Below are 27,796 nucleotides of genomic sequence, written 5' to 3'. Positions count from 1 at the left end.
ATGTCTAGGAGTCTTCAAAGACTTGGCCTTCCCAACAAAGTGAGTAACAAGGAGCTGACCAAGAATATGGCAGTCTCTCTATGTAAGAGACTTCTTGCATAGAATGGAAAACCTGCCAAAAGGACTTCCATATTTACAGTGCTGGATCATTCAGGCCTAAAGTGGCTAGGTGAAAACCACTTGTTACTAAAAAAGCTTAAAGTTAGCAAGTCCATATGCTGTGAAAAAGGTTCTTTTGTAAATAAAACAAAGAAAAATGACCTCTCTGAAATCGGGCAGTGCTCATCATCTGGCTTACAGTATTCCTCCAATGAAGAATTGTGGTGACATTTATATACTGTTTGGTTGCTTGTTAGTGGCATGGACAGGGAAAATAATCAGAACTGAAGGATGAATTCAGGCGAATACAAAGAGACCTTTAATTTAAAAAATAAATCAGATAAGATTGAAATTACATTTCACTGTAACCTGTGATACTGGCCCAAAGCAAACATCCAAGATGCATGTGGAGTAGCTTCTTGAGAAGTCTCTGACTGTTTGCCATTCAAACCCCAAACCCTAGACCTAAGTTCATAATATTTATGGAGGGACCTGAAAATGTTGTTACACAGTTGCTTCTTATCTTTGCAGATTTATTGGGAAGCATCTCTGAGAAGCTTTTGTTGAGGCTAAAATACTGAAGGTTTGAATGCTTTGTACATGAATGTGAGATTTAAGTTCTGAGTTTACTATAAATAAGACAAAAAAAGATTTTTATTTTATTCAATGTAGTTTGGTGCGCAAAAAAGGGGTCTGGTTATTTTCTCAATCATGCATATGGAGACGACTATTTTTTTCCACTGTGTTAATCATGAGAATTGTGACAGTCTTTCTCGAACTGGGATCTTTATTCGTATTCCATTGACAATATCGCTTTCTTTCTCCCCATTCTTCCATCTCATGTTTTTCTCCACTCTCTTCCCCCACAGTACTGTTTCCTTTTGCAATTGCTTGACTTTGTTACTCATCTCCTTTATCTCTCCTCAAGTACTGCTCTTCACATCTTTTCCACTTTTCATTTTCTTTTTTTTCTGTCCTTGCCTCTCCCCTGTCATTGTTTCCTCGGCTTGATCATGTTAATATGTTGGCTGGGGAAAAAAATGGTGACAGACACCAAAAAATAACCCAATTTTTATTTTTTTATTTTTTTTGCCTCGAGACAGACACTCGTGTGTGTGCGCGCGCGTGCGCGTGCATGCGTGTGCATATGTCCTGCAAGCGGTGGCTGACATTAGAAAAGGCAAACTTCCTTACTCCTTTTCAGCCCCCTCATTGTGCCTTGCTCGAGGGATAATTAGATCTAGCAGAACTGGCCCTCGTCCTCCTCTTTGCCACATTTGTGTGCCTTTTTATATACATATTTGTGTGTACATGCTCCAATGTGCGTGTGCATGTGTGTGCAAGTCTTTCCACCATGTGGTCTAGTCACAATTACTAATCAGGCCTCTAGGCCTTGCCTGCAGAGACCAAGAGAAGGCGACAAGGGAGGAAGGGTGGGCCAGTGATTGAGTGCTTTCCTTTGTCCTCATCACTGAAGCAGAGATAAAGATGAGTAAAGGGATGGATGGTTGGAGACGAGAGGACAGAACTTGGGGATTAACAGGATGAGTGTGTGCACCAGCACAGTTATGCGCTTTTAACTGTCCTCCATGGCATGACACTGTGTAGACCTCCATTTTTCTGTCCTCCTTTCATCTGTTTTGCTTTGCATAAGTCTGAACCGCTTGTATTCATGAAGTGCCTCTCTATCACGTACTCATGCTCCTTTTTTTCCCCTCCCTTTTTCTTGCTCCTTCTTGCTCCCACTCGCTCTCTGTCTGCTATCTTTCCATAAGGTAATAATGAATATTTGAGTTCTGACAGGAGTGCAGTACCTAATCCTTTTTGCCCGGGGCAGAATACGCCTCATGGGGTGCATGTGTGTTAGAGTTCATCTAACTTTTTAATTGAGATAGAAACCCAATTTTTAAGTTTCCATTTCTACCGCTATGCTCATATAAATGAGACTCACACTGCATGGCCGTGCATACATGATAGTAGCGGTCTAGATGGGCAGAAATGCCTGTACATTAGAAAGGCCACTGGCACTGTACAGAGAGTAACATTAAGCTCCAAGACTTCTGTCTAAGCTTCAGTATCCACGAGCAAGAGCCTCTGAATCCCTCGTTCAGAACAGCTTAGATTTGGGTGTAAATTATTTTTGTACTGGAAATGATGTAGTATTAAATTATTAGCTCTTCTTAATTTCTACTCCTCCACTATATTGAGAATAAGAGGCTGTCCGACCTCCACAGATAGCTGTCTCTAGAGTCACTAATCTCGCCTGTCAGCCCAATACACATGGATATGAACAGTGACTGCAAATGTCACTGCATGCCATCCACAACACTAGGAACAAGGTTGAGAGTTGATTGATACCCAGCCTAGAAGCGAGCCTGCTTAATGATGTAATTCACTTTGCTCTCCATAGAGGGAGCACTGTGCTGTGAAGGCCAGTGTAGCATCAAGGACATTCACACTGTGAATAACAAACACCAAAGCACCACACAAGCTGCCAGAGTAACACAAAAAACTACTTGCATACCCAGTGAGTTACTCAGTTAGTCAGACACACACAGGTGGTTTGTGACTTTAAACAATGAAGCTTTTGTGTTCTCCAGTTATGTCTTTGTACAACATTTGAGGCTCAGGTGTGATGGGCGGCTCAAGGTCGCATCGTCATCATCTTTGTCTTTTAAACTTCTTTCCTTCTCGCTCTCTCTCCTTCATTTGCTCTCTCATCATCTCAGTTTTCACACCTTTATTTGCTCTCGCTCTTTTCTGATTTGATTTTCTTCTCCCCTTTACACTCTGTAGCTCCCCTACACTCCCTCTATCTCTCCTCCTTGTAATTAGCTGGTGTAATTGCAGTTGTAAATCTTTTCTGATGTCCCAAGGAGACTGGCTGATATAGGACTGATTTAATAAGCACACCATAGCAGCTCACCTCTCTCTGTGCGTGAGTGTGTGTGTTTGTTGAGTGGGAGGGGGGGGATCTCTGTCTGTGTCCTCTGTTATTTGCTATGGGGATTTATTGGGTCTTTGTGTGGTTTCAGCAAGTGTGAATTCGAGTTCAAGGTAGTGCTGTGTCGGTGTGTCGAATGTAGTGCACCTTATCAGCAATGCAGGCAGCGTACTGTGTGTGAGTGTGTGTGTGTGTGTGTGTGTGTGTGTGTGTGTGTGTGTGTGAGAGAAAGAGTGTGTCTCATTACGTGCCATGTGTGCGTCATCACCAAAGACCTTCATGGCCAGAAGAGCACAGAGAGGTCAGATTGGCCCTAAGAGAACAGCATTACCACACAAACCCACACATACAGATCCAGTGACCACACTCACAGACACGTGTTTTGTACGCCTTCCATCGTCGCATACACATAAAACAAAGCAGTATGTTCTTTCTTTCAGCATTTCCTCCTCCTTTGTCCACAAACACATTCATTAACATTCACAAATACACAACTTGGACAGAGTGCGAAGGTAATAAACAAGTGTAGCCAGCTGGATGCAGAGGTGTGCCAGCCTTTTGTCATCAAACTGCAGTTCACTAAGTACACCAATGGAGGGCACTGTGACTCCATGAATAAATGCTGGCCTCACTGAAGGAATCAGACTTTAAGCCTCCATACTCTATTGTGATTTCAAAAAAAGGACCTTTAATTAATGCAAGAATTAAAACTAAAAAATACAGATACGATTATGTTGCTTCCTGCTTATGAGGCAGGTATTGAAAATTAACTGTTCCAGCTGCGAACTCACAAAGTTATCCTAGTTTAAAACGTATTGAGGTATATGAAAATGTCATTTTGTCCCTCTTGTCCAATTTAAAAACAGAAAATGTTTAGAATTTGTGGAGAATTAAAAAACAAACAAACTGTTTTCCTGCTGTTATTCTGACAAAGACACCTTATTTTAAAATTGATGTCATAAATGTTTAAAAAGTTAAAGGTGTTATTAAATTATTATCATTAGTTAAAAGCAACTACTTAAAAGCAATAAATAAGAAAAATATTGTTTGAACTTAAATATACAATGTTCTTCAGCTAGCAGGAAGTAAGAGGAAAGAGTTTGTGAAGTGAAAGGGATGTTAATAAAATTGAGGCCATGCAAGTTGTCTGTTTTTTTTTGTTTTTTGTTTTTTGTTTTCTTTAAAATGTTTGTAAAGTTTGAGCCAGTGGGTCATTTCTAATGACCAAAAATTAAATTGATAATTTGGGGATTTTTATAAATATTTTAGTCATAAAAACAGTGTTTTATATTGTTTTTAAAGCAAATATAGAATGATAGGAATTATTTCAAAAATCTCAGTTGTAGTTGCAGCATTCATGCACCAGGGGAGCGCAAGGGAGCACAGTCTTAGCCCCTCCCATATGCCCTCCCACTGCTTTTTGGCCCTACCCACATCCTGCCTTGTTCCCCCCCTCCTCACTGCCCCACCCTGCCATCTGGTCCTTTTCACACAATTGTGCAAACACACACACACACACACACACACACACACACACACACACACACACACACACACACACAGAGTCAGGAATCTTTTCTCCTCATTTCCTTTCACAGTGGAAAAACAGGATGAAGGGGCTCTTTCAGACCCAAGGTTACCGTGGAAACCCCCTTATTCTTCTTCTGTCGAACACTCTTACATTGTAACACACACTCTTATGTAGAAAGTGACAGAATGTAGGACATTTAAAGTTTAAAGGGACCATGGCTACAGCTGTCCATCTGTCTGCCATAGTTTTGGCTTTGTTTACTTTGGACAAAGAACTTTATGCTCCCTCTTCATGTTTTTCTTGTCTCTTGTTTAGCATTATGTAAGTAAACTTCTTAAGCTAAAAGCATAATGTTCTCATTACGTTTGCCTGTAATACATTCAGTCTTTGTTGATGTTAGAGGTTGGCAGAAGATCTGTTTTTAGTACTTTCTCTGGAGCACATTCAGCAACTTTTTCCAGCAAAACCGCTCAACTCAGATGTTGATGTTGAAACTATACTCCCTCTCTTCTGTTCCACTTTATTTGATCTCCAACAGCCCTGGAATGCTAAATGGGGGGGGGAAGTTAGTTTGAAGCTATATAAAGTTAATTTTTTCTATCTCACCACCAGAGGGACTATGAAAAAGTCTTGATGCCACAAATATACAATGGAGTACATCATCTGAAAGCTTTTAGTGGGTTAAAAATAAACGCCAGCACTCCACAAACAGGGAGTGGTGATGATAGGATGAATAGACCACATGAAAAGACTGAAAAGGCGATAGTAAAGAGAAGAGGCTATGCTTTCTGAGAGTGGGCTAAAGTTATTCTTTGAGTTGAAGCTAAAGGGATCAAAGTGTACTTGGTTCTTTTTCCTTTCTTTGATTCTTTCTATTCCTACTAAGCTTGATCTTTTTCCTTCATTTCATCTTTTTTTTAAAAAAATTTTTTTCATACATACATACATACAATTTCTTTTTCATTCATTCTCCCTATCCTACTCTGGCTACTCGACACCATCTCCTCTACACATTTTCTCCTTTTAAGGAGTGAGGGATGAAGTAGAAGGGAATAGGAAGGGGTGGTGAAGTAGACACTCAGGCCTGCTGACTGATAACAGACTCCCCTTTGTGTAGCTCCGGTCAGACAGACACTTAGTTACATATTGACAAAGACCGCAGCATGACTTGGATTCTCATGATCCTCAGTACTCTTTCTTTAGTTCCTCTCATCCCCCACCTTTCTGCCCCCCCCCCCCCCCCTTCCCCACTTAATTGGAAACAGAAGTCAGAAATGGAAGAATGTGTGTTTGTGCACGCGCATGCACACACACACACCACAGCTTTTCCTGGAACTCTCCCCCCTTGTCTCCCCAACAGCTGCTTGGCACTGACAGATGAGGAAAAAGCGTGTGTGTGTGTGTGTGTGTGTGTGTGTGTGTGTGTGTGTGTGTGTGTGTGTGTGTGTGTGTGTGTGTGTGTGTGCGCGCAATTGGCGGTAGTGTTTTCTTTCCAGAAAAGAGTTCTTCTGTGTATCATGGTTTTAACAAAAAGGCAGCTGGGACAATAAAACATGTGGATGTTAAGATGTCAGCATTCCACAACTGCGTCCATGTGGCTTGTGTATGTTTGTGTGCCTAGTCACACATGTGTGTTCTGCCCCAGTCATCTCCTTTCCTCCCCCACAATGACTAAGAGTAGCACGATGCAATGCTCCATAGCAGCCACTAGAGGTGCCATCTGCTCATAAATGAAAAGAGTGGGCTGTCTGTGGAAACCACAGAGCAGCCATTTTACAATGTGAACACCAGACCCCATTTTATGAATCAGCCATGATGTCAACATAGCTAGGACTGATTCTATTGGCTAGAGCGCAGCTGGCACTGAAGCACTGTAGATTTCCACATGCACAAAGACACATGCTCCCTCACTGGGTCTCTGCTGCTCCCAAAGACACACACACACACACACACACACACACACTGACCTCGTGACATGATGCTGCTACCAGATCACTCGTCTTTTTCCAAACTGAGCTGTTTAGATTACTATCCAGATTAATCTTCTTTGTAGTATATCTATATACGAGTGTCTATTGTACAGGTCACCATATCAGTTTTTGCATGTGTAAGGATCTCAGGGATTTGATGTTGTGCTTTAAGCATTAACTTAATTTCTTCCATTTTTAGATGGCATATCTTGAATTATTTCCTGTGACTGTCCGTTTCCTTGTTTGTGTCTCTCTGATGATGTTTATTTGTGTAAGCTTGCAACTTCCTTTCTTTATAACATTTCAGCTGTGACTTTCTCTTTGTGTTTGTGCAAGACAGTCATTTCCGCTCAGATGTCCTGATGGATTTTCCTATCCTGTGTGTGTCTGTGATTCCTGGCTTCCTGCTTTGGTTTCCTGGCCTCAGCAGGGACTAGTAATGAAACACTGAACATGCAGTAGTACTGCTGGTGGTGAAACGCACAACTGAATATACTGATATAATGCAAACTATATGACAACACACATAAACAAACATACAAAGTCAAAGCCTAAGATATAAATGGTGGTTGACCATCAGTAGGGAGTTTCATAAAGCTGAAGCTAATACTGACAGAAACAATGGGCCTTTTTAAGGCTGCAGTCACTGTTGACTGTTCTGTGTGTCCTGAATGAATGGCTAAACTGAGAGACGAGGAGCTCATTAGGAGCCTGGCTCATTAACAGCCTGCTTGGCTGATAGGTGTCTCACATCGAGACAAAGCACTGTTTGACTGGACATATTGATGAGTGGACAGATGAAGGAAAGAACTGTGAAGCTGTTGTCGCCGTTGTCTATGTGGAGAATAGATTACAGTGCCGCTGTTTGACCAAAATCATCTTTTGCTTTTCTAATAAACTGCACTTGAAGGTAAACACTCGAGTATGATACAGTGGAATCACTGAGGAAATTAAGAAATTAGACTGCTTATACAGTAGGGGTAGGTAACTGAATGGAACTGAAAATAGATTTTACTAACACTGATAATTAAGCACACATAAGGGTCGGTCCGTATCTGCATTTCTATTTCTGTTTTTGCCCTTCTACTTGCCTTCTCTGTGACATTAAAACCATAACTTTTGATGTCACTGCATCAGGTCATCTTTAGGCAGTTGAAGCAGGTAGTCTGCTGATGATGAAAGGTTTTTGCCGGCACCATTGTTGACTTTTTGCAGTAGCTTCTTTTTGTATATGTGTGGAGTTCTTGTATCTCAGCTTTATAAAGATGAGGCAAGGATGCAGCTATAGACAGGCTGATAAGTCTCAAATTGTGATTTAGTTGGAAAAGATACACTCAGGGTTATAGACCAGCATGCAGCAGAAGGGAAAACCATGTATTTTATGGACTAGTCGGCAAAACAAAATGTGAGTCCCTGCAAACCAGCAAGTTTTGTAATGTATCATCTGGTATATGCAGCTGATGGTTCTGCAATGTGCATACCAAATTTAAAGCAACATTGATGGAAAAACTCTGATGATAACACATTTATAAGACCATAACTATAGATGATTGATACATAGAGTCAGGTGATTTTATTGGTCTGGCTCTATGCACAGCTCTTGATTTGTCTTTCGATAAAATATCAAAAATCTATCCCAAATTTACTTCAACTCTTTTTCTGACCCACAACTGAAAATTCATTTAAACAATATAATGAGATACAAGTAGCTTATAAATATCAAGTACAAATGGTTAGATATTGATGGAAACAACAGTTGTGACATCTGGATCTCTGCTGACCCTAATGTGCCTGGCTATGTGTAGAGTGGGCTGCTATGTGGTCAAACCTGTGTTCATCATTCACTCCTCATTCTAATCTAGTTCACATCCTCCCCCACACTCTGACACATCCTTACAGTCACAATCCTGACCTTGTCAAAAGAAGTTAATGAAAAATGCCTCTGAGTGTGAGTGTGTGCAATAGGTGGGTGTGTCTATGTGCAGCGTGGTGAATCCAAACTTCAAATGCCTTACAGCGAACAACTGTCTGACCATATTTAAAAGGCCCACATGCTCCAGGGACATGTTTCCCCTGGTGCTGCAGCCATTTCATGTTAGTTCAGTTGTACCCCAAACCACTGATGTGATATTCCTGACACCTCCATGACACCATACAGTTTGGAGAAAATGAAAAAAGTAAAAGCTGTGCCAAGTCTGTCAGTTTTTATAGCCATCACATGTGCCTTCTGTCCATCAATCAAATCCACTTTGTCTTTTATCCCACTAATGTCACTACTCCCCCCCCCCCCCCCCCCCCCCCCCCTCCCCCCGGTTATTTCCGTTTAAGGGTACAAGTCATTTAAAATTATGAAAGATGACAAGAAAATTTTGTTACAAAGGCTCCTCTTTTTGCTTGCCGTAAGGGAATATAAAGTTTTCCTTGTCTCTGTCCATATCTACAGCTAAAAAGGAGCAGGATGGTGGGGATGAAAAGAAACAGGTGCAGAAGAAGAAGGTGAAAGAGCTGAAGATTCTTGACTCAAAGTCTTCACAGAATCTCTGTAAGTCCACTATCCTGATACCACTATTTTCATGACCATGCTTTTTATGTATAAAATGGGGCATAATTAAGTAAGTCATGCTTCTTGTGTTTTTCTCATGAAGCTATTTTTCTGGGATCGTTCCGTATCCCTTATGAGGAGATCAAGAATGCCATCCTGCAGGTTAATGAGAAGGTCCTCACAGAGTCCATGGTTCAGGTATTGACTGAGTGTTGTTATGCATCTGTTCATTTGTATTATAAAATAAAATATAGTTATTTGATAAAAAGGATTTTCTCTTTCCTTTATTCCTATGTGTTACCTCTCATACTAGATTTATAGGTTTAATGTGTTTGACTGTCTGTAGACTGATAAGTGAAAAAATGAACTGGATGATGGTGTGTGCTTCATCTACACTTTTATTTCAGAGTGCCTGTTTTGTTGATTTTCAGCAAAATGACATTTTTATTTAACTTTATAAGGCTTTCAGTTACCCTGAAGTCATATTAAGATCCTTATGACATAGTAAATAAAAATCCAACTTTTTCAAGCTTCTTCATGTGTCTTCCAGTATACATTTCTCTCATTGTCACTTAGAACCTGATCAAGCAACTGCCAGGACCAGACCAGCTGGGTGTCCTGGCAGATATGAAGGATGAATACGATGACTTGGCTGAGTCTGAACAGTTTGGAGTAGTGGTAAGGAAACTTGCATATACATGTGCAAATGAAAGCACAGGGAAAAAATAGACACTTCTCTTTGATAAGATGGTTATTGTTAAATTGTCAGCTGACTTGAAGCTGACTAACCACAAACTTGTTGTGGTGTCAGTATGAGTTGTAGAAAGTGTTGAGATGGTTCGTTTTCTAAGATGGTTTGTCAGTAAATTAGACACACAGAATGTCCTCATGCTGTTAAACAAAGGGGCTTTGTTCAACTGTAGATTTCGGTAATGGATGAACTCACTGCACTTACCCATAATTGCATGCTCTCAGACACGTGCAGACACACACACACTCACTGTAGCAACAAACAGGGAATGGTCTCGTATGCCCCTCTCTTGTTTTTCCAGATGTCCAGTGTGAAGCGGTTGATGCCACGGCTTCAGGCCATCTTGTTCAAGCTGCAGTTTGAGGAACAGCTGAACAACATCAAGCCGGATGTGGTGTCTGTGACAGCAGCTTGTGAAGAGCTTAGGAAAAGTGATACATTCGCCAGGTTGCTGCAGATCATCCTCCTTGTTGGGAATTATATGAATTCTGGCTCTCGCAATGGAGCAGCATTCGGCTTCTCCATATCATACCTGTGCAAGGTGAAGTGAAGGGGGATCATATGACACACACCCACAATAAAAACTGAATGAATCTACTGAAAATCCTGTATGTAACTGGAGAAATACTGACTTTTTTGTTGTTGTTGTTTTGTCTTGTTTGGCTCTTCTTCGGCTTCGTCATCATGGCTTCAGGTACAGGATATATACCGCTATTACTAGCATAAAGACTTGAGATAGTAAATTCTTCATCTTTAAATATTGCTACACTGAGTGTATAAACACTATACTGTACTTATAGTTGTACTTTTATCACATGTTTTAATAATAGAAACTGGGCAATAAAAGTCCAGTCAAAATGTACATTCAGGATTAGAAACTACTCACACCTATGTTGACATTGTGTCCTTTTTTAAAATACCTCTTTCTTCTAATTAGCTTCGTGACACAAAATCAGCTGATCTGAAACAGACACTGCTCCATTTCCTTGCTGACGTGTGCCAGGAGCAGTATCCTGATGTCATGAGCTTTGCAGATGAGCTCATTCATGTCGAAAAGGCCAGCAGAGGTGCGTGGGACATGTAACCCATATTATACATATTATTTTAGCAGATCTTTAAATAAAGTGTGCTTATATTGTTTCAGCAAATAGCACATCATACCTGAGATCTATTTAATGCTCTTATTCACTGTATCAGTCACTTCAAGTCAATACCAATATGACAAGCTTCATCTGTGGGTGCTTAGCAATGACAACATTTTCCTTGTCCATGGCAGTTTCTGCAGAGACAGTTCAGAAGAACCTAGAAATGATGGGCCGTCAGATCAAGAGCCTGCAGAAAGATTTGGAAACCTTTCCTCCTCCACAAAATGATAAGGACCTGTTCGCGGAGAAGATGTCGATATCCTTTCTATTCAGCTATTAAATAGAATTGCTCAGTTGGCCTCATTTAGTCAATGAGTTTTGTTTTTTTGTTTTTTAAAAAAAGAAATCAATGGAAATGTCATGTCGTGATGACAGTGCTTTTTGTGTTTTCTTGTGTTTGAATGACACTCCTGTGTACCTTAACACAATGTATTTACAGCTTTGTGAGCCATGCCCAAGAACAGTATGAGAAACTAGATCTGATGCACAAGAATATGGAAAAGCAATACAGTGATCTGGGAGACTATTTTGTCTTTGACCCGAAAAAGATCTCTGTCGAGGAATTATTTGGGGATCTCAACAACTTCAAAAACATGTTCCAGGTGTGTACGTGTAAGTCTAAACGAGTAAGGAAGTAAAAACAAGGTTGTTATGGTTTTCAGCCTTTTTTTACCAACCTACGAAATGAATGTGTGTGTTACGAACAAAATTAAACACAAGTTCAGTTGCAAATAATGTAATGCATCAAAGGCAAATATCAAAAGGATTGACTGTACATCTGACTGTGTTGACAAAATAATGAGTCACTCCATTATATTATCTGTTTAAACATTTGGGAGGGCTCCACCTTAGATAACTTGTCTGCCAGTCATAAAGAATAATGGCCAGTACTGGTTTTGAAGTTTTGTGTACAAAACTTCATTCATCATATCCATCATACATGGGTTGCTTTATTCACTTTCACTCTTTCAATGTATGTAAGATATTCTTAAACGATTTCTGTGTTGAATTTATGTAGCTAGAACTTAATATATTTTCTACTTCTTTCCCTAACAGCAAGCAGTGAAGGAGAATCAGAAAAGAAAGGAGGCTGAAGAGAAGATCAAGAGGGCCAAGCTGGCGAGAGAGAAAGCAGAAAAGGAAAAAGAGGAGAAACTCAAGAAGAACCAGCTCCCTGACATCAACGCAGGTCACCTTTGCTGCATAATATATATTTATGTGCATGTCAATGAACTGGAGAGACACTTGCCACGTCTCTTCCTTTGCATTTCCCTCAGATTCCTGTTGGGGGCAGTCCGAGTCCACACATCTGGTGTGTGTGTGTGTGTGTGTGTGTGTGTGTGTGTGTGTGTGTGTGTGTGTGTGTGTGTGTAAGAGCAGCCCATTTATTGACCAAAGTTAATCTAATGTTGATGACCTGTTTTAAAGTAAACAAGAAACAATGATGCTTCACATAAACTGAGGACAGCATTGAAGTGCCTGACCTCTTTTCACTCCTCCAGTAATCATGAAATTTTCCACCCCCCAAAAGAATACAGAAATAGCTCCCAACTCTCCTTATCAGGAAAAAACATGTTTCCACTCTTCTGGTAATGCTTTTACACTTTAAAAATTGCTGGTAGCATTATTGTTCCCTTTAACAAACACATGCATTCTGACTCTCTCGTCCCTGTCTACACAGTAAGCACTCAAATCCTGCCTTGGAGACGCATATGTATACACAGACTTTTCCCCCTTCTCTCAGTCTGTGACCTACTTTCAGTGCATTCCTCCTCTCTCTGGCTCCACTTATGTTCTGCAGAGCCCCTGCTTTTTCACTGTAGAAATGTGCTATAGCCTTGGTACTCTAAAGAGTGTGTGTGTGTGTGTGTGTGTGTGTGTTACAAATGACTATGTCATTTTGTTGTGAATGTTTTTTGTTTTGCTTTGCCCATGTGTTGAAGAAACATTATGGTGGCCAAAATATATGTGTGTGTGTGTGTGTGTGTGTGTCTGCTTTTCAAACTCTTACAAAAAGTCTTTCTGGGCTTTATTCTAGTAGTGCATGTTCCAGCTGGCTTCTTTTCTCTTCTCCCCTTCTTGCTTTTATTTTACCACTGCCAGGTTTTCCCCTTTAGCTCTCCTTTTGTATGCAGTTCATTTAAAGGGCAGTTCAAGCCACCAAGACTCCATTTAGAAAATTTTGCCTCAGTGTTTAAAGTATGGAAGATATATATATATAATAGAAAGTAAAGTTTCATGTTCAGCCTCTCGAGACGTGCACACATGGAACATAATAGTGCCTCAAAGATTAGTGTCTCTGTGCACACATTTAGTGGACAGGGATCATTTACATACAGGTGGAATATTTGACTGTCCTGTAGCCTGGAGTCCTTCTACACCCCCTATTTGAATTTAACCACACACAAATTTGGCACACCCACCCACCTGGTCTTTGTTCTGTATTTGTTTATAACCCTCATACTGGCTGCTATACAATGGCTGTTTTCAGCAGCTGTGCTTTCACACGCTGACATGTTCCTGGTTCCCTTTTTTCTGTCTCTCACGAATCTACTTGCATACCCTTACTATCTCATGAATTCTCTGAATGTTCCTTTGACTTTCTGTCTCTGTAAACATATAATACCAGTTGTTGGTTAAACCCTGGAAGGTCAGTGTGTGTTTGCAGTTTGTGGCCTTGCCATTCCCATGTGAGTCAGACTTAGTGGAGTCTCAGTTTGCACATATTCTAAGCATGTGATGCTAGTTACTGTGTATAAATCATGTTGAGATTCTTTGGAAATCATTACATGTTGTCGTTTTTATAATTGACTCATTAAGTGCTTTGACTTGCCTTTTCTGACTCGCATAGCAAATATAAATACAGGGGTCAGTATACTAAACTGGCAGAGTATTTTGTTGCCACACCCAGTACTTGACATTCCAAGCTTTTTAGCTTTTTGCTCTAATTTTATCTGTTAAAAACAGTCTACTACTATCCCTAGGCCATCTTTGGCTATACACCAAAGCTTGCTGCTACTATTCCTTATTTCTACAGCTAGGTGTCAGTACAGTCTGTAAAAGAATACCTGAGACCATTTTTTTTTTTTTATCTATGTGGCAAAGGGTGTTTGCATGTCTGGTTTATCCTCACATAGATGCTTGTATGGGAACTACCACTGGGAGTGCCCGTGCTCCACACAGAGAGCAAGTGAGGAAACAGTAGTGTGGGGGAGGGTAGAGGAAGGAGGATAGTAGGGCAGCAGATGCTCTGGTGGGGATTAGACTGCAGTTGTCTCTTTGAAAAGGGGGTTAGAAGAGAAAGGCGCAAGCCACAAGAGGGGATGAGACAGGATAAGCCTGAGTTGCCTGATGTCTTCACTGCAGGTGACTGTGAAAAATGGAGAGATTCATGGCACATTAGAAAAACATTAGAAAAAAGATCTCTCCACTCACTGATTTTCTTTATCATGCTGTCATCTGCACGTTTGTCATCATCAACAGCTAAATTTTTCCAATTCTATTTTCATTTGTTGATGTGTGAACATCCATTAGGGGTGCTATTGATCTACACAAGATTATATGCTGTGGTGACGGAGCTGTGTGTGCGTGTGTGTGTGGGAGAGAGATGTGAGACGTGTCAGAGCGTGCGCGCATTTATTGCAAATCGGATCGAAAGAGGCATCTTTAAGAGCTCACAGTCTAATGCCATTGCCCTAATTAATCCATCTTATGTTCTTACATGCTTTAGTCAGTAACTTACTGTTTGTGTCAAGCACTAAATATGTGTGTATTCCTTCTGCTTTTTATGGTCAGTAGTATTATTGAATCTTATATTTTTTAGGCTTATTTCAATGTATGATAATTAGTTAATTGACTTTCGAGTACCATTCAGTACCAATGAAAACCAGTGTCTTGTGTTTCCCCTTTATGTCACTTATTGCTAACAAAGTAAACTTGTAAAACTGCTTTTTGATTTAATAGTGTTGCTCAATACTATTGAGAGCACAGGCCCCTAGGCCTGTAAGCTGAATCTTCATTAGTTCAGTAATGTTTTATACACAGCTAGGTCATTGTTTGGTCCTTCAGTGCCTTCAATGCAGTGTTCCAAAACACAGTTGTGTGTTTGTGTGCTTGCAAGCATGTTTTAAGCCAGCCATGTGATTGACGCAAGCGGAAATTTGCCAGATGTGTTTCCCTTGAAGAAGAAAAATCTCTGATTTTGATCCCAGTGTGCAGTTCTAGGACATGGACATTAAGGGGTGTATATGAGCCACGGTAGTCTTGGGATGTGTGTAAGAGAGACTTTCTCTGACGTAACAGGCGAGACCATAGGCCATCTGCTTCATGGCTTACTGCAGGATTAAATATTGTGCGTGTGAGCAGAGCTGTGTGCTGTGTTTGGATGTGGGGGTTGGGGAACAAACAGAGAGACAGCATAAACCTTTAACCCCCAACCCCGCTGGCCCTTCCCCAGACCCCTCTGTCTCCATTCAGGTTCAAACAAAAATAATTAAAGCCATCTGCGTGAGTGCTGAGCCATGCCACTGAATGTTGCCCACAAAATAGTCAAAGTAGTACTCTCACATGTTGCTTTGAGATTGGGCATCCTGCCTGGTTTAACCCACCTTCTTTTATTTATTGCCACCTGACACTGAAGCTCTGTTGAAAATGTAGCTGTAAACAAAAGAGACCACCCATGTAAGCTGTACCTGTAAACTTATACAGATAAAAGGTTAATTTCCAGTTTGTACCAGTTTAACTGGAAGCCACAATTATGCATTCATTCTGTTTATGTGGATTTGGTTTCAGCGGCTGTTTTTCCAATAAGTGTGGGCTTGTGTATATCTGAAGCAGTCTCCCTGAAAATGCATAGTGTAGCCCCTAGCTGTGGAAGTAGCTGAAGTAGGTCACTGCTTATCTGGGTTAATGTAGCTAATTTAACAAAATAGCCACGTGGCTGGTGAAGATCCACACTGTGTATAGTGCTATATTAGAAAAACAGAAAACTCTCTAAAAGCACCAGTCTCTCTCTCTCTCTCTCTCTCTCTCTCTCCTGTTGTTAGATGGCTAGTATTGATTAAAAATAATAAGCCTGTTATAATGGAGCTGTATGTGTGTGTCATGCATAGAAGTTAAAGTGCTTCATTACGTATTAATACTGATCTATCGTTTCTTGATTTATTACTGATTATGTTTTTTGATGGTGTTTACAGAGGATGATGAAACTGGTATCATGGATGGCCTGTTGGAGGCGCTGCAGTCCGGTGCTGCTTTCAGGAGAAAGAGAGGACCACGTCAAGCAGGTACTCACACACAAGCAAAACAGTAAATCTTCACAAAATATGCATATGTTTCCACGTTTCATGCGTTACTTGCTTTACAGATTTCAGTTTACTTCCACAGATATATAAGACTCATTTATTCTATCTCACTTTCCATTCTGTCTCCAATCTTCTCTCAACACAACAACAGATTTGTTTATGTTCCTTTGCCTTTGTTCCATCTGTTGCTCTGCTCACAGGCTGAGTTGTGGTAATATTCTTTCACCATGGTTATAGGGGCAAAGCCAGTGCAATCAGAGGCTGGCACAACAATAAAAGAAGAGGGAGAGTGCCAAGGGTGGGTGTGGACAGTAGGATACTTTAGGGAGAAACAACTGCTGAGGGTGTGGTGGTGGAGTAGGAAAATATGATAAATAATGACTGTAGGAGGGGGATGAAACCAGCCCGTAGGCAGAAAGTTTGTTGACGTGAGTGGGCAATACAAAAGTTGTGGTAAGTTATTGTCGGCAAAAGTATGAGGACACAGGTGCCTTTAGCAACTTCAAGTCAAGATATGTTTTGCTCTTTGTCATTTTGAGATTAAACTCCATTTACACCAAAGGATTTATGAGCAGAGTTGGACCCACATAGTCGTTACAAAATACCAATAGTTTTACAATTTTACACTAAAAGAAAATGTAAAAGTTTACATTATTATAGCCTTGGTGCTCTCAATTTCATTGACTTATTAGACATTGAAGTACTTTCTCCCACTTTCCTATTTTGTTTGCCATTCTGTGGCTTGTATGGCCTAGTAAGATCATGCAAATGAAAGTGAGGCAGCAGGAATTGTTAGTATAGTAACTTTGTAACATGATTCCTGGTTGTGAGTGGGAAAGTGTCCCGCTGCCCATTAGCTAAGAAAGAGAAAACTCTAGAGAGACCGTGTGTGTGTGTGTGTGTGTGTGTGTGTGTGTGTTTTTGTTCACACGCACTCTTGTGTGGGTTCAGTTTTCGCACATAAGCAGAGTTGTGGAAGAGTTTGTGCAACCCGATCCCTTTCACAATAGAAGCCAGATGTGAAGCACTGGTCCTGAATTGCACTAAGACCCAGAAGGTAGTCCCTGCTCTTTTCTCTTCCTACTAATCTGTTGTTTTTTGTTTTTTTTTATACAACTCTTTCAATTCTTTATTTTGGACTCAGAATTGATAATCTTTGAAAACTTTTGGGTTCTTTTTGGACCCCACTTCCATCTATAAAAACCGGTGGACCTTCAGTGTATGTTAAACCAAAACATTCTTTAATTTCCTCCAGACATTTTGTTTGTGAAAAGTAGAATGGATAAACATCCTTGGGGCTGAGCTGTTCCTTGTAGAAATCCTACATTTTGTGACTGTTTTGTGACTGTTCCATGTCACCAGAGTGCTAAATTGGACTGCCAGGGAAAAAAGATCTGAAGTCAGGCAGATCCAGCCTCCCTGACTTTAAAGGAATATCTCAAGTCTTACTTACAATGAGAATAGCTTTTTCAAATAAATACAGTTATAGGTATTTGTCCCTTTTTTTTTTTTTTTTTTTTTTTATCTGTTGTTACTCTCTCTCTTTTCCACATTTCAGTTACCTCTCAGATGTAATTTTCAGACTAAAAGGGGGAAAAAAGCAGAAAAACAAATAAAGTAACAAATAGCTCAGGCTCATCACCACTAAACTGGCTGAGATAGCAGTGAAAATTAAAATGAAGGGAGAAGCAGGAGCAGGGAAGAAAGAATGGGGCCCACTTGAGGACTCAGTCATCCATAATGCTGTTGGGCCACCTCACACTCCCAACAGGAAATACCTGAACATGTGTATGTGAAAGAAAGGGAGGGAAAGAGCTTTCCTCCCTGCACATACTTCTGTGGTAGGAGATTGTCGGAAAATATAAGTGGCTCGATGTATCACATCTCTGCTTAGTCCCTCCCCCCTGTCTCCTCTCTTACCCCATGGTGTCATTTCTGTTTTTGTTCTGCCAAAGTTCAGGCTTTTCCATGGAGAATGTGGAGGGTGTGAAGCAGTGCTGTTTTTTTGTTTTTTGGTGGCATTCTTATCCTTGTTAGGAGTTTTTCCTGACTGGTATTCAAAGGTTTCTCCTTTCCACTATGCCCACTTTGCTTCTTAATGCCAGGAAGAGCCTTGAGTCTTTCACCTACACAGCAGGAAGTGTATGTGTATGTGTATGTGTTTGCACACATGTTTGACTAGCCAGTTGAGTCATAAGTCTTAATTTAGTAAAGCTGAAGTAGGAGGCACATCCTGACTCTGGCTCAACACATCTGGCACCAGTGAAGCCACAGGCAGCCTTACAGAGCAGGGAAAAAATATTGTATGTATGTATAACCCCTTCACAGATGTTATGTATAATATCATATGTGTTTAAAAAATGTTGCACACAGGGTAAATTGAAAAAACATAAATACAAGTCAGAGTACAAGTACATTTTTTTCTGTCTCTGTTATGTAGTAACACATCACTAAGGAAACGCAGTTCTGTGAAAAGGTTATTCATAATCTTATCACAGGGAGATAATGTGAGGTAGATGCATCTAAACTGTAAAGACTCATAAAAGTGGCATCATTGAGTTTCTCAAATCCCCCATCCTTTCTTGTTTTGACATTTATTAACAAATACCAGTAGGTGGGGCACTTGGTTGCAGGTTTTGCCTCCAAGTATTTTCTTTTCCTCGCAGTTAAAGCACAAATAGTGTTATTACAGATCGGATGTTATGAAATGGGTCCAATCATTAATGCCCTTAAAAGTATTTTCTCTTGGGTTTCATTGTGACTATATTTTATAACCTAACATTAAAACCCTAAAAAGGAGTTCCTGCTGCAACACACCCTGATTTCATAATTTTGTTGAATGAGAAACGGGAACTGAGGCAGAGCAAACTTGATTAGCTTAACACTGAAAAGTGATAATCAAAACCACAATAAATAAGACAGTATACATGTATGTGTCTACTCACTTTCAGTCTAAATATGCTACTAATACTGAAGTTTTTACTGTTTGTTTATATTGTTTTATATATGCATTATATTCTTCTTGACAAATGTAGCCCTCATCTGCAGATAGACTTAAGATGGTGCATTGATTGCTCTTCATTAAACAAAATAAAATATGTAATGGGGCTGTAAGTCATTCAGGCTTGTTTAGAGTCATAACACAAGCCACTGTAGTCTAATGATATTTACTTATCTATACTCATGTCTAGACTTCCATCTTTCCTCTTGAATAAAAGTAACTGCTCCCAGTCCAACATTATTGGTTCAGTTTCAGTCATTACTGTTGCAGGTACAGAAAGAATTTCAACATAGCAGTGTAGAAACCCTACAGCCAGCTTACTGAAGGTATTTATCTGTTTTGCATTTATTGGCAGATAATAGAGAAAAATGTTTGGGTTTTGTGAAAAGTACATTTAAGACTGTCTCGTTACACCAGAGGTGTTGTTTATAGATCATAGTTGAAAATGTGGCAACAACACCACACACTCTTTGCAATTCATATATACAAGTGATATCCTATTGTAAAATGATATATAACCTGTGTAACAACACTAAGCTTTTATAGCCTTCTTACACACACACACACACACACACACACACACACACACACACACACACACACACAGAGAGAACAAAGAGTTATACTTGTATAAAAATATTTAGTTGAAATACAACAGCCTCAAATATTATTTTTGTTTACTGTTTTTGTCTGTGGAGCTGTTGATTGATTGCTATTGTGGAGACCTTCCTCCCTTCTCTCCTCTTTGTTTCCTACCCTTACAGCTGCTGCAACTGTAGACGTCACGAACTCAGTTTTAAAAGATTACTAAGGGGACGTATTGAGTGTGTTGTCACGCTCATTTTTTCACAGCGTGACTGAATGGGTAGCCACGAGGCTGTGGAAGCTATAAAACTCCTCACCTTTGACCTGCACCTCAGCTCACTTTGTCCATGTGGGAGTGTTGGCTGCGTCGAATGAGCAGACTGTATGGGGGATCCTCAGCTGTCTGCCCTCCGTCTGTCTACCCCCTTCTTAAACACACACACACACACACACACACACACACACACACACACCAGATGCTCGCATGCCAACAAAGGCACACATGGATGTTTGCATACCCATACATGCACTCAAACTGGCAAATTTCATTCCAGAAGACAGACAGACTTGCATCCAGCACTATCAGTGTTTTGGTTTGAGCTTTAGATTGTTAGCTTTGCGTCTGTCTGTTACTTTGCAGAAACATAGACAGCTTGGATACATCAGGCTAATTTCGTTGCGTTCAGAGCCATTTAAGTAGAGGAATGACGTGTCTATGAACACACAAGAAACCCATCTGCTGGGTCATGACCCCTGCTAGAGCAACCAATCATAGTAGCAACTAGCTGACAAAGCACCAATCACAACAGAGAGACAGACATAAAGGGCTTAGCAACAATAGAGGCACACGCCAGCTCTGCAGACGGTCCACTCCTACTAAAACAGAAAAATACCCCTTCACAGATGTTCACAAACACACACGCATTCATACTAGTGAGACAATTTAGAACAATGGGAGGGTGCTCATCAATATCAATGTCAAGCCATAACTAGAAAACTGGTGAGGTCACATGCTTGCTTAATACCCACTGAGGCAATAAAGGTCGACGACACCAGTATGCACCAGTTGACAGTGACCTAAAATTCAAGCTTATGCATCAATACTTAACCCACAGACACTAGTGGTGTCAGATGACGTCACTTTTCCCACAGTACTTTATTGCAGAGCAGCGCTGTGTTACACAGTGCAACCTGAGGAGGGCGATAAAAGTCCCTGCTAAGTTGGAGAAACTGATGGAGGTCCAGTCTGCATCTGCAAACACACCATCATCCTATATGTGGCACCATGTTGTGTTGTGACTGTGGTTTTTCTAAAGATTCTGTAGAGTCAACAAAGGGTGTGAAGATGGCTGCTCCCTTGTAATACCGCCATATGGATTTCATACTCATTATAGTGGGGCAGTTAAATCTGTGATGAAAGATAAGGGTGAGATTTTTACCTTAACAAAAGAGCTAAGCTAGTTCTTGTTACAGTCTCCTCTCCATCTGTCCTACACTTGCCCGTCTGCAAATCCTCTCATCACTTTCCTTCCTGTTTCTCTATTTTCCCCTCATAAAGGCAGCAGTATGCACTGTACAACAAAGCATTCTTATGTTAATCAGGTAGTCATTATAAAGACTCCTGCGGTGTAATTTGTTACAGATGATCTTTCACTATACTTTTTGTGCCACTGACCAACCTCCTGTGTGCAAACACACAAATTCAATCTCACACTCATCAGTAAATAAACCCCAAAACAGTCTTTGTGTAAGTCCTGATATCTCATTTCCTGTTGTAACAACCAGCCCTCATAACAGTTACATGGATCATTTAGTCAATATCAGATCTAGTATGTTTATGCAACACACATGCTGAAAACTTCCTGTTTGTTTATAATGGCGTTTGGTGAAGAACTGTTGCATTTCTGAAAAGTATGAAGGCTCTTTGATACGTTTCAGGATCAAAAAAATGCTGCGTGTTTTCTCTCAGGCTTGAAACAGCTCCTTCCAGTGATCTATGAGATATCTAACAGCTGTTTTCACAATATTAATCTTTACACATGAAATCAGTTGTTTGCTTTTCATTTGTTGAATGTGATTGGTCAGGGAGAATTGAATATATCTTTGTGTAGTTTGGATCTGAAAGCTTTAAACAGTAAGATCTTTTCACTTTGCCTAAATATGCAAATCTGTGTCGAGATGTATCTGTTGTTTTTGCTTTATACATCTTTATTACTTTATGTGGCAGAAATATTTGCATGTTATGCCATATTGGACCATTTCATAAAGAAAAACATCCATCATGGAAATCTGGTTGAGAAAAAAAAAATCTATATAATTGTGTTGATTTTCTTTTGGCTGTGGGTAAAACCAGAGTGGCATCAGAAGTTCTTCTAAGCAGTGTTCAGTGGGAAGAAAGGGATACCCACTAAACTCATTAGGTGTGGGTTATAATTGAAAACATTTCAATATATCATGTAGATTGCCAGCCTTTATTACTTGTGTTTATGTTATATTTAAAAAATACTTTGATGTTCTTTTTAAAACTTCAGTCTGTTCATGTATTCACTTCTTACACATATTAGTTCACACATGTTAACTATGTTTAAATGTAGTTACCTTCAGAGTTTCTTCTCCATACTTCAATCAGTAGGTTTCTGTCTACATTCATATTTTCTCATCCTGCTTCCAATGTAACAACCTTCTCATCCTGACTTGTATCACCTCTTCTCACCTCCTCTTCTGTTTTCTCTCTCAAGAGGGAAGTGGAGGAGGATGAGAGAGGCAAGGAGCTAGGTCTGACAGCCTTTGAAGAGGCTTTTCTCTGTAGGCTGGAATTTTTAGGACAAGCTCAGCACAGGACACACACTCTCTCTCACTCACACACACACACACACACACACACACACACACACACACACACACACACACACACACACACACAGAGACACAGTTACAGTTTCTGGATCATTTGCATAATTTCTAATTAGTAAGTTTATAAGTGAGGGACAAAAATAGAGACGGAGGAAGTATGAAATACACTGAGGAGAAGATAAAGTGCACCCATGTACCGGTGTTTATGACAGGGGAGTAATCTCTCATAGGAAAGGGTGTAAGGTGATAATTTGATATACTAGCTGTCTGTGTGCTGCTCAGACCAGCTGAGACACACAAAGAAGACAAGCCTAAATCTACAAATACTCCTTCTCCTCTTTCTCCCCAGACTCAATTGTGTCTTTGTCACAACTAGTTCTGGAGACCTGCTTGGTAACTTTGTGTGTGTTTTTTGTGGTGCTTTTTGTTCTACTCCTGTGAGAACCATACAACAAGTCTCGATATGTTGTATGTGCTACCATGATTAATTTGCATGTGTGTGTCTGTTGGTGTGCTGGATTAATCTGCATTTTTTTTCTCCTCGACATTCACGTGTGGATTTACTGATGTTTTTTGAGGATTGGAGTTTCTGAATAAACATCAAGCATAAAATAACAGCAAACACAATCTCCCACTGACCTATATAATTCAAAATGGCTGCTGCTGCACAGCTGTCCTCCCACACATGAGAGTGAGGAGTGCTAAAGGATAGATTGAGGGAATGAGAGAAAGCCAGGCTGCTGCTGGTGCCTGTGTGGGAGGAAAGGAAAAGACTGTAAGCAGGTAGAAGAATAAAAACGAAAGCATCCTCAGGGCACGATCTGTCACGCTTGTTCTGTTTCTCTGTCTGTCCATGTGTATCTAATCTCTTCTCTCTGCTTCCAGTATTCCTCATGTATATAAATAATATATACATAACTTCCTATTTGTGTCACTTCAAGTCCTCCCCTTGCAGCTTTTCCTCATCTGACTCAGTTCCTTCTTCTGTCTCATTTTCATTCATCCCTGTCTCTTTAATCTTCCCACAGTATGAATCATCCCGCTTTTCATGGTGTCTTACCCCTTTTTACTCTCCCCTCCTCATTTTACACACACATTCTCCATTTCTGCATTTTATCATCCCGCTTTTCCTTCCTCCATGCATTTCTACACTTTCTCCAGTTTTTTCACTGCTTAAGACCACGTTGTGCGTAATCTGACATTAGAAGTGAGTTGCTCCAAATATGACGCTAATCCACATACATGCACAGCCCCATTACTCGTCTGTGTGTGTGTGTGTGTGTGTGTGTGTGTGTGTGTGTGTGTGTGTGTGTGTGTGTGTGTGTGTGTGTGTGTGTTATTATAGGTACATACTTGTGAATGCGTTTGCATCTTAGTGGCTGGTTTGTTAACTAATTAAACCATTATATTTGAATTGCAGAATGGTTGCAGATTTCATCATAGTATTTATTTGATATGTCACCTCATGGCATGCGCTGATGTTTCTTATGGGTTTGGTATGATTAAAAATGATGTCTGACTTTGTTGCGTTGTCTTTGTTTCTTTGTTCTTGTCAGCCAACCACCGACGAGCTGGAAATGTGGTGACCAACATTCTGGCCAAAGAGCTGATGCAGGAAGATAAGCCTTCATTGGGTAAACCTTCTGCAAAAAAGTTAAAGTCAGATGATAAAGTGGAGCCAAAACTAGAAGAAGCAGAGTCATTAGAGGACTTGCTTGAGTCTGCGACTTCTCGGTCTAATTAGGTACCCAGGTAGAAGTTTGTTTTTCTTTTTTTCTTTGTTTAGTTTTGATTTTTTTTTTTTTTTTTAAACCTATACAGCCAGTCTATCTAAAGTCAGATTTATCTTTCTTAGGCATTCTAGGGGCCAATAATCATCTGCTATTAGTTTACTGAATAAAGGCCTGCTTTCTTTTCCATAAATGTCTTAAAAGGACAGTCTTTTAAAATAACATTGTGTTTTGAGACGACAGAGAGATGCAGAACTTAAGGGCGGGGCTCTCACCTCAGTTTCACCCTCTGCATGGTCTTCACCAGCCTTGAGAACTCTGACACTGTCATAAAGATTGAATTGCTTTTTCCATCACATGCACATAAGGTGTTCATGTTGTTTTTTTGTTTTGTTTTTTTGTTTTTTTTTCTGTTTGTCTTTATTTCTACATCACTCGGTTCACCTGTCACTCAAAGGACATCTTTAGCCATTCCAAAGACTTACTCAGGAGGATCCACTTTGTTTCTTTTATCTTTCTTCCCCTTCTTTTTTTGGTTATTCCCAGATTTAGACTGAGAATGTGTGGATTTTGGCACATCCTGCATCATCTTGTCAGGATGTTCCAGCCAAGACCACTTTGCTGTTTGTTTTTTGTTGATGTTTTCTGTTTTTAAAGAGATGAAACAATTTTCTTTGTAATTATTTGTTATTCCGTATGTTACTGCTTGTAATCATTTTACTGTATTATTCAAAGTGCCAACTGATAGAAATCCAGTCTTATCATTTCACTTCTGTGTTTAATACGGTCACAGTTTGCACTGGTCCTGCCTGACACCTCATCAACAGCAGTTATCACCTGGGTTTATATTTCAGCATGTTCTTTAGCGAGAAAGGGCAATAGCGCACAGGTGTCCGTGTGCTTAAAGGGAGGGATTAATTATATAAACTTGTCTGTTACCATATGTGCCCATATCATTTATATGAAACATGAACATGATTATTCACACAAAATTTAAGGCAAGATAGTCGACAGCAAAAATGTTCTTCCACAGAGTCCAACCAAAACAAATATTGCTTTTTCAGAGGGTGTTTCCATGCACACCCAGCCTGAGCAGTTCACATGCCTCTGTGTTTGTATATGAAAAAGTCTGTGTGAAGTAGCTGCCTATATTTAGTCAGTTTCCTACATGTGTGTTTGTGCTTGTACGTTTGTATGTACTGCCATCTGTAATTACTGTATGGTACCGACCATGCTGTCATAAATGTTAGGTTTCATGAACAGCGTTTTGGTCTTTCTGCTGAAGATAAAGCATACTGGAAAACTGCCCAAAAACTGCTGAGATATACGTGTGCGTGCATGCGTGCACGCTTGTTTCCCGCCCACTGAACTGCAGCAGTAGTTTTTGAATGTCTGGCTGCGTTTCTATTTGTTTTCAGCCATCAGCATACATGTTGCCATGATGTTGTGGTGTACTATTTGACAGGAATCTGGTGAGATGATGCAAGCTGCTCCATGCAATATTTATTACTATGCAAGCACATTATTGTAGCGCGCTCCCCAGACGTGATACCTAGTCAGTCTCAGGATGTACAAACCGCTGGCACACCTCGCACACTCTTGAATAAACCTGCTGGTTCAAGGTCAGTGCTTCATGGCAGTGATGACTGAGAAAAATCCTTTTAGCTCCAAAACTTCATGACATCACCAGTATCGTTATTCCATCTTCCTATAAGAATGTGCCGTCTTTGGACAAAATGATAATTAAACACAAAAGGAAATAAGATGACGCACTGGAGCGCTTCCAGTGATGGTGCATCATTTTTTTATCAAATAACACTGAGAATAACAAATATTTTGTTGCGCCTCATCTCAAGCACAAATATGTCGTAGCTGTATTTAAATGGTTGACACTGTTGCTGTTTTAATGTCTGCAATATTTTGCCTATGACTTCAAGTGCACACCTGTAGATTGTGTGTAATGCACCCTGAAAAACAAATGTTTTTGAAGTGAGGAGCAAGGGAAAACTAGAGGAGGTAAATGATGTCACTGGAATATTTTTGCAAATTTGAGTTTTTCCTTTTCTCAACAAGTCCTTTTTCTTTTTTTTTTTCTTCTTCTTTTTTTTTTTTTTTTTTTTTAAGATATTGTTTTCTATGTAAATTTTAAACGATTATTTTAATGTAATTTTTTCCCCAGAGATTTCTGTATGGCTATATAACAATGCACCCAGTTGTCGTTTGTTACACTGAACTATTATTAAAAATGTCTTAAGTAATTTATCGGTGCGTGTGTCCTTTTGTTTTTTTTTGTTTTTTTGTTGTTGTTTTTTTCATTATGTCGTTCGTGTAATTTCCAGCTTGGTTCTATTCCTGTATGATTGCCAAAATAAACTCTCTTCGGTGCACTTTGGCCGATGCTACTTTCTCCTCCGCTCCTCCCCTCTCCTGATGTAAACACATTGGGCAGTAAAGCATCAGACAGGCACTGCACTTTGATACTGCAATTTTATTGCCAAAAAGCAGCAAAAGAATGAATAAACAGTGGAGTTAGTTATTTTTACAGACAAGTCTCAGGGTTTTCCATGGCTTCAGGGTTTCCACAAAAACTTTCCAACAGTATTCTGCTAAAATTGCCAGTACACGGCAAGATCTCTATGTGCGTGTCTTAAAGATGCAGAGGACAGTTGATGTCATGTTTTGTTTTTTTGATTTTGTTTTTTTTTTTTGGAGGGGGGGGTCCCTTTTTGCACCCTGTTTTTATTTGTTTTGACCCACGTGGTGCAGAGTATTTATTTTTTCTGTTCATTCACATGTTAAGGTTTTATTCCACCACAATGCAGCTTAAATTGAATCATTTAGACCTATTTATCATTTATCAGACTTTATACAGTTTTTCCACAAAGACTTTTAAGGGTTGGCCAAGTGACGATGGAAGAAATAAAGTGCCTTTAAACTCTCAAAGTTGGTTAAAGTTGTTTATTTGCCTCCCCCCCCCTTTTAAATTTTTTTTTTTTTTTTTATAAACTGGTAGATTTTTGCAGGCCATATACAGTGCAAGTCAATGTGATCAAAACTGTAAAGAAATGACCAAAACAGGGTAACCTGGGCAATACTGAACAAAACAACTGAGTGATTCATTAACAATAATCATGATGAATATAATATGGGTGGCATGGCTATCAGCTTTAATCAGTTTTTTATAGCTTTTGGACCACATGTGGCAAGAAAAATAACTTCTCCTGAGAAGACTGAGGAAAAGCTTGATACTGTGATAGATGGAAATCTTTGTCAATGTTTAAAATGGACAGTTTGACAGGTTGTGAAATTAGATTGTTGCTCCTCGTGTATGGACATCATACC

General features: G+C 39.9%; 1 protein-coding gene across 1 annotated transcript; it reads left to right on the top strand.

Moving 5' to 3' along the window:
* Positions 1-26,861, top strand: LOC143413916 (protein diaphanous homolog 1-like). The gene is made up of 11 exons (XM_076877343.1): positions 1-82; positions 8,988-9,086; positions 9,190-9,284; positions 9,663-9,764; positions 10,139-10,378; positions 10,775-10,904; positions 11,114-11,239; positions 11,421-11,584; positions 12,039-12,171; positions 16,178-16,267; positions 24,281-26,861. Exons 1-11 carry the CDS (start codon positions 1-3, stop codon positions 24,466-24,468), a joined length of 1,449 nt encoding a protein of 482 aa, XP_076733458.1. The 3' UTR covers positions 24,469-26,861.
* The last annotated feature ends 935 nt before the right edge of the window (positions 26,862-27,796 follow it).

This window comes from Maylandia zebra, linkage group LG2, assembly GCF_041146795.1.
Source record: "Maylandia zebra isolate NMK-2024a linkage group LG2, Mzebra_GT3a, whole genome shotgun sequence".
Classification (NCBI taxonomy): Eukaryota; Metazoa; Chordata; class Actinopteri; order Cichliformes; family Cichlidae; genus Maylandia; species Maylandia zebra.
The sequence above is the reverse complement of the archived record's forward strand: the minus strand, read 5'-3'. Positions and strand labels throughout refer to the sequence as shown.

Excerpts from the sequence above, each read along its gene's own strand:
- LOC143413916 (XM_076877343.1), top strand. The coding sequence starts at position 1 with ATGTCTAGGAGTCTTCAAAGACTTGGCCTTCCCAACAAAGTGAGTAAC. Across the intron at positions 11,585-12,038 it reads ACTTCAAAAACATGTTCCAG|CAAGCAGTGAAGGAGAATCA; the intron begins GTGTGTACGTGT and ends TTTCCCTAACAG. Across the intron at positions 16,268-24,280 it reads GAGAGGACCACGTCAAGCAG|CCAACCACCGACGAGCTGGA; the intron begins GTACTCACACAC and ends TGTTCTTGTCAG.